Genomic DNA, 6,808 nt, shown 5'->3' on the forward strand with positions numbered 1-6,808 from the left:
CTTTTGCCTCAGCATCAAAAGTTGCTGAGGTTGCAGTGTGCACCACCATGCCCAGCTGAGGATTTCTTAGAAAGGTAGGAAATTTGAAAGCACCCAAAACCATTAAATATCAAAATGTGAACTCCACAAGGATAGGGCCTTTAGTCTGCTTCATTCACTGCTGCTTTGCCAGGGCCTAGACCCAGTAAGTTTTTGCTCAATGTTTTCAGTAGAATCAGTGAATACACACACACCTATACTTCTGACGCTGTGCCTCGAAGGAAATAAACACCTACCATGGCAGCTTCTGTCATTTTTATTGTCATTGATCATGAATGGGACACAGATGAAAATCAAGGCTGAATGCCGCTCTCTTGTCTAAATCTCTCTGGTCATCTCTCAGGTCTGTTGTCACCCCTCGGCCCGCAGATGCCTGGTGCTCACAGGAGGGTGCACGACCAGGTCTCCTGGGCCTGCGGAGCTGACATGTGCTGGAGGAAGTCAGAGTCTGGATTTGCTCTGACTCTAGCCTGTGGCCAGGTCACCCCATCGCCCTCACTGTGTGCTGGAGGCTGCGGAGGTAAAACACAACTCGTCAGGAGCTGGTCTTGCTACCTCCGGACTGGTTGTCAGTGACCAGTGGCCACCACCGTGCCCTCGAGCGAGCACTGGCAGGTCCCAGCCCCCGAGAAGGTGGCAGTGGGCTCCTCCAGCCCCTTTGGGAGGCTTTGGCTGGGGAGAGGCCCTCGTTTGGTGGCCACTTGTCTGCTGTGTGGCAGGGCTATTGGCCACTGAGGCTCCCGGGCTATGCCTGGGGTTGGTCGAGGCTGGCACTGTCCTTCATCCCTGCCCACTTCTCCCTGTCCCCCTTCTGCTACTGCCCTCCCTTGCAGGGCATTGGCTCAGTGGCCTCACCCAAACATCCTGCACCCTAAACTCCACCCCAGTCTGCTCTCCGGGGGACCCACCTGTGACACCGTAACATCATCAGTTCCCCAGGATCAGAAAGGCCCCTCCCTACCCTTGGGAATGGAAAGATCCAAGGTCAGGTCCCTGTGCCCCTGCTTAGCAGTGTGACACAGCCCCTGTCACCCAGTTGCCCAGAGTCTCCCAGTTGTCAGCTGGGGAGAGGGGATGAGAGGAGACACTGTTCATTCAGCACAGACGTTGAGTGCTGGCTTTGGAGTCCAGAGTTCCAGCCCTGCCACTCACGGCTGAGTGACCCCGAGGAAGTGACCACACTCTCTGGGCCCCTTTTCTTGTCTGTAGGGTGGGGGTGGTCATAAGCCTGGCTCATGGGGTCCTTGTGAGGCTTGAATGAGATCGTGTGTGTTAAAGGTCTCAGGACAGAACCAGAGCCCCAATCAGAATCCAGTGTGTGCCGGTCCCCATGAATCACTGTCACTGGTAGGGCGGTGGGCTCTGGAGAAGGGGCGTGAACGCTCTGGGGGTCAAATGACTGTGTGCTGTGCAGCCCAGCCTGCAGCTCTAGGAACCTGGGTGACCAAGAGCAGGAGGTCATTTCTTAAGTAGCGAGGTCTCCAGCTACACGGGGGACATCTGAAGCCGCGTGTCTGAGAGAGGACCGCGGGCCTCAGGAGCTGTTTTAGTCACTGCCCTGATGCTCAGACACCACACCTGACACCCGTGACTTAAAGGAGGAGAAGGTTATTTTGGCTTCCGGTTTCAGAAGGTTCAGTTCATGGCTGTAGGCTCAAATGCAGACATAGCTCGGTGGAAGAGCCTGCCACGGAGAAAAGCTGCTCATGTGTGAGTGGTCAGGAAGCAGACAGGAGAGGGAGGAGGTTGAGAAGGGAGGTGGGCACTACCAGCTCTGACCCCCAAGACCGCCTCGAACCAGACCCCACCTACCTGCTAATAGCAAGTCAGCCTTAAAGCCCCCAATTCAGTTACCTTCCATTGCCCAGCCTCCAAATACATTCCTATTTCGTCCATCATTATTGATCTTCTGTGCAATTCTGGCAGTTCCCATGAGCTCACAGAGGACCCATCCCAGAGCTTAAAGCACGGGTAGCTCAGCCAGGCTTCTGCCTCTTGTGCTAGCCGCTGCCAGCGCTCTGAGTCTTTACCACCCAAGTTTCCAGTAGGGTCAGCGGGGTCCAGAATCACAGGCCTAAGAAACAATCATCGGAGAGGGCCTGTGAGGAGCTGGGTTCTGTAATGGCAGAGCTGAGAGCAGCCTGGGGCAGGTGGGGACGTGGGCACCAGCAGGGACACAGAAGGTCGCTGCTCCGGATGTGTGCTGAGGCCCTGCCCCGAGTGAGCAGTGGGCCTGAGCAGAGGGGCCTTCAACATGAACCTGGCTCCCAACTCCTCCCCTGCCCTTTGTCAGCACTGTGCCCTTAGGTAGGTCATTGCCCTCGCTAAGCCTCAGTCTCATCTGTGAAATGGGGAGAGTTGAACATCAAACAGGCCTGTCCCTAACGACGTGGTGCAAAGCTGAACCGAGACTGGAGGAATGCTCAGCACGGTGACTGCGGCTAAACAGAGGCTCAGTGCCCGGGGCTTACACGGACGGTGATGCTCACTACTACAGGCTTTCCGTTCCTGCAAGAGTCATTGGTACAGCAGCTGCTGCTGTTTATTTCAGGTCAGTGCCAGCTGTTTCCCTCACTGTCTGTTCTGGTTTGGACAAGCTCCGTACCTTTTTCTGTTTAGGTTCAGGAGGAGCTCAGAACCTCAGTTTACCCATCTGTCAAAGGGCTAGCAGATGCCTGTCCCCTCATGCTGGAGCCTTTGGTCCCCACCAAGTGGCAGCTGTGCAGAGCCCAGCACAGTGACAGGCAATAGGAGATGCTCAGTAAGTGTGGGGAGGGGCCCCTGTGTATCCAGGGCGCTGCTGCTGAGCCCGGGGGTTTGTTCCCGTGTGTGGGGAGCTGAGCCCATGGAGGGAGGGTACCTGGGTTTCCTCAGCTGCCCCTTCAGGTAGTCTCCAATGGTAGGGTTTTCAAAGTCATAAAACTCCATCCAGTAGACACAGAGCTGCTTGTACTCGATGACTAATTCCAAGACAGTCCTGAATCCCTGGGCCATGTTGAAAGAGGTTTTTCCACTCCCACTCTCCCAAGCATGGATCGTCAGCAGCTCCAGTGCATACTGTGGTGGCAGGGGACTCCCAAGATTTCGTTTGCACTGAGAGGAGGAAAAACAATCAGAGAAACAGGGTTGTCCAGCTTCTGTGTAAAGTACATTTGTTATGGGCTAACCCAGCCTGGGGACTTGTTTTTGTAAATAAAGTTTTATTGGCTCACAGCTGGGCCCATTCATTCAGTGGCCATCTGTGGGTGTTTTCACATTGCAGCAGCAGAGCTGTGACACACACCATGTGCCTCCAAAGTCTAGTGTATTTACTGATTATCCTTGTAAGAGGAGTGTGCTGACCATGGTGAAGAGTTTGAGCCCTGGACCTGTCTTTTTCAATACTGGGGATGGAACACAGGGTCTTCCCAGTAAGGTTCATCCTCGGCTGGTTTTTACGATGTGAGATAGGGTCTCCCCAAGTTGCCTAGATTTGGCTTGAACTTGTGATCCTCCTGCCTCAGCCTGCTAGAGTGCTGGCATTACAGGTGTGCTCAAATGAGCCTGGCAAGCTTTGGGTTCTTCCTGATGTGGGTTTGAACCCCAGCTTCACGACTGTCTGATGCTGGGCAGATGACCTAGGGTCCTAGAGCCTCGATTTTATTTGCAAACAGTTTTAAGGACAATGACCAGCACACAGATATCCAAGGCCACATGGAAATAAAACACCGTGGACAATGACTGACAGGAAAAAAAGAATAATGAAAAAATACAGAAAACTGGGCCAAGGATTTAGCTCAGTGGTTTCACCACCTGCTACGCAAGTGCAAGGACCTGAGTTCGATCCCTGGTACCAAAAAAAAAAATACAGAAAACTTTCAACATGGATTGATTGAGCCCAGGCTTGAAAGAAGCTAAGAGCATTAGGTTCAAAGGAATAAGGGTTTGAAGCAGCAGGACATGGCAGACTTGGAAAAGAACAAAGTAGAAATTCTAGGATAAAAATGACAACTGTAACTAACAAATCAATGGTGAATTAGATGCAGCTAAAGAAAATATTGGTTCATCGGAAGTCAGAGTGGGAGAAACCATTCAGTGAAGCATGGAAATCCCTCCCTCTCTGCCCTTTTCTTTCTCTCTCCTGCAGCATCCCTCTCCTGCCTACCCCCTCCAGCTGTCCTCCTTCTCCCCTCTTCCCTTCCTCTGTTCCCCCCTTTCTCCTCCCCTTGTCTCCTTCACTCTGTTCTTTGTCTTCTCCCCATCCCATTGGGCCCACAGTCCGGGGAGGTGGCCTTACCAGCTGGTACCAGTGCTTGACGAGGCGGATCAGGCTCTTCACCTTGGTTGGCTGCCCTTTCACGAAGGCCTTCTGGAGCTCAGTGAAGCAGGTGGAGAACTCACCCTCTCTGTGGCTCAAGGTGCACTCATTGATGAGCTTGACATAGATTTGGGGATTGGGTCTGTAGGCTTTGGTGTTGCTGACCTGACCTGTTAGGGAGGAGATAATAACTTCAAGATGTCAGCCATTCTCTGAGGTTCTCTCCTCCCTCTGAGGTGACAGTTTGCTGATTGTGGGGTGCAGTGGAAAGGGCAGGAGTTCCGACGGCAGTAAGTATCATCACTCCCGTGGGGTCCGTGTGCCATGTCACGTGTCGGGCAGTGGCAAGCTGTAAACGTTCTATGAGAAAAGTCTTTGTCCCCAAATGGGATCAATTTGCTATTTAACATCGCTTTGTGGTGTATTATAGCCTTGCTTAGTCCCAGGAGAACTAAAATCTCCCCCCTCCATGGCTCTAAAATGACAGGATGTTTGGACAAAGCTCAAACTATAGATGTCAGCTCAGAAGCAGGAGAGAGAGGGTGAGACTGAGTTACAGGACAAAGGCTGAGGCCTCAGGGGCCGGGGACACTCACCCAGGGCGTCATAGGCAGGAAGCACATCAAACTCCACTGTATTCCATGTCAACCAGTGGGAACTTAGCTCAAAGCTGAGAACGCGGGGGTTGGACCATTGTGGATTCTGGACTTTAAAGGTTACTTGAAACATGTCTTTTGAGTTATGGGTTTGATACTCTTCCAGTTGTCTCCTAATTTCCGTGATGAACTCTCCCCGGCGTGACACCTGCTCCTGAAAACTGCTGAGGTTTGTGAAGAAAACGACCAGGTCTGCATCAGACCGGCCTCTAAGGGTCGTGCCTTTGCCCGAGGAGCCACCCTACAAAAGATAACAAGAGTAACAGCGGACACGCGGCAAGAAGGGCCCCTAAATAAAGGGCTGAGAACCATCACTAGCACTCTTGAGCCCCGCCACTGTTCCAGGGACAAAGGGAGGAACAAAACACACCTCCCTTTCTGCAGTGCTCCCCTTGACTGTATGGGTTAGGTGATGCTATTATGGCCTCCCGTTTTAGCGACGCGGGTCATGAACAGTGAGAGTCCATGTTCTTGTCCACTCAGCCGCCCACCCCGGGTCAGGCAGAACTGGGCTCACCTTCACCACCTTCGACACCCGCACAGGGTGGCGGGCACCTCGGAAACACCTTTCCTTCAGGAAGGCACAGATCATATCGATGGCCTGTCTGACCTCTGTGCGGAAACGGGTGTCCGGCAGGAGATGGTCTTCAATGAACTTGTCCAGATCCTTGGCGGTGGTGTTTGTGAGGGCCATCCCGGTAGCCAGGAAGGACTGGGGCGCTGTGTCTGTTTCAGCTGCACAAACGTCTCTGGGGACTGCCTGCCTTTGCCTCTACCACAGGCGGAGCCCTTGCTGGAGGCTGTTAGTTTCGTTTCCTTGGGAGGGAGGACCTGCACTGTGTTCTTGGCCAATCAGCCCTGCCCTGGCCCTGAGTCAGCCCGGACCCCTCAGCTTGCTCCTGCTGAGCTCCCAGGTGCTGCTCTCACTCTCTCCCAAATAAATCTTACTTAAAAGCAGACTTTGAGTTTCCTTCATCTTTCATTTTCTTGAAAAATTGTTTCATAATGTCCTGTGATTTTTTTTTTTTTTTTTAGCAGCAACATGTGCAATGCTTCAAAAAGACCAAAAAAGATGGACTGGGGATTTAGCTCAGTGGTTCCACCGCCTGCCTTGTAAGCACAAGGACCTGGGTTCGATCCCCAGTACCACACACACACACACACAAAAAGACCAAAAAAGAACTTAGAAAAATCAAGAAGTGGAAAGGTCATCTAGTTTCCTAAAACCCCAAACTGCCTACTGCTGCACACACGTGGGTGTCAAGCTCTTCTGATGTTTTCTGTGTGAATACACACACACCACACACAAAGTTCTCTTTTCTTTTTTAAAGAATGCTATCATCCTATATATTTTCCTTTCTCATTCATAGACTTTATTTCTTACAGCAGTTTCAGGTTTATAGATAATCGAACAGAAAATACAGAATTCCCATAAACTCCTCTCTTTCCACCCATAATTTCTCATCCTCGCTATCACTATTATTTTGTTCCGGGGATCAAATTCAGCAAACACCGTGCTACTGAGTACACCCCATGCTCCTGTATTTTTAACATTGTTGTGGTAAATTTGTTGCAACTGATCAATTGATACTAACATGTTATCATTTATTTTTTATTTTTGGACAGCATCGCCCTAAATTGCCCAGGCTGCCCTTAAACTTATCATCCTCCTGCCTCAGCCTCCAGGACGGCTGAGGTTGAAGGTGTGTACCCCTGGCTGGCTGCTTTCACAAGTAGGGATGGGTTGTTGTTAAATTTTCATTTTATTCAAATTAATTTTAAATCTCTCTGGAGACTTCTTTTTGTCCCACACGTT

The 6,808-nt window shown here is 51.4% G+C and overlaps 1 protein-coding gene across 1 annotated transcript; it reads right to left on the bottom strand.

The window, feature by feature from the left end:
• Positions 1–284: 284 nt before the first annotated feature.
• On the bottom strand, positions 285–5,798 carry LOC101699903 (2'-5'-oligoadenylate synthase 1). The gene is made up of 6 exons (XM_013071770.3): positions 5,510–5,798; positions 4,933–5,233; positions 4,316–4,506; positions 2,900–3,132; positions 1,894–2,113; positions 285–551 (listed from the first exon to the last, which is right to left on the bottom strand). The coding sequence occupies exons 1-6, from the start codon at positions 5,684–5,686 to the stop codon at positions 420–422; spliced, it is 1,254 nt and encodes a 417-aa protein (XP_012927224.1). The 5' UTR covers positions 5,687–5,798; the 3' UTR covers positions 285–419.
• Between the last annotated feature and the right edge of the window lie 1,010 nt (positions 5,799–6,808).

This window comes from Heterocephalus glaber, unplaced genomic scaffold (assembly GCF_053883595.1).
Source record: "Heterocephalus glaber isolate CG9 unplaced genomic scaffold, H.glaber_assembly_v1.0 deba00001687, whole genome shotgun sequence".
In the NCBI taxonomy this organism is placed as follows: Eukaryota; Metazoa; Chordata; class Mammalia; order Rodentia; family Bathyergidae; genus Heterocephalus; species Heterocephalus glaber.

Bases quoted from the DNA above. Each gene is read 5' to 3' on its own strand.
- LOC101699903 (XM_013071770.3), bottom strand. From the start codon at position 5,686: ATGGCCCTCACAAACACCACCGCCAAGGATCTGGACAAGTTCATTGAA. The intron at 5,234-5,509 runs GTGAGCCCAGTT...TATCTTTTGTAG, and splicing joins GGGTGTCGAAGGTGGTGAAG to GGTGGCTCCTCGGGCAAAGG. The intron at 3,133-4,315 runs GTAAGGCCACCT...TCCTCCTCTCAG, and splicing joins TCAAGCACTGGTACCAGCTG to TGCAAACGAAATCTTGGGAG.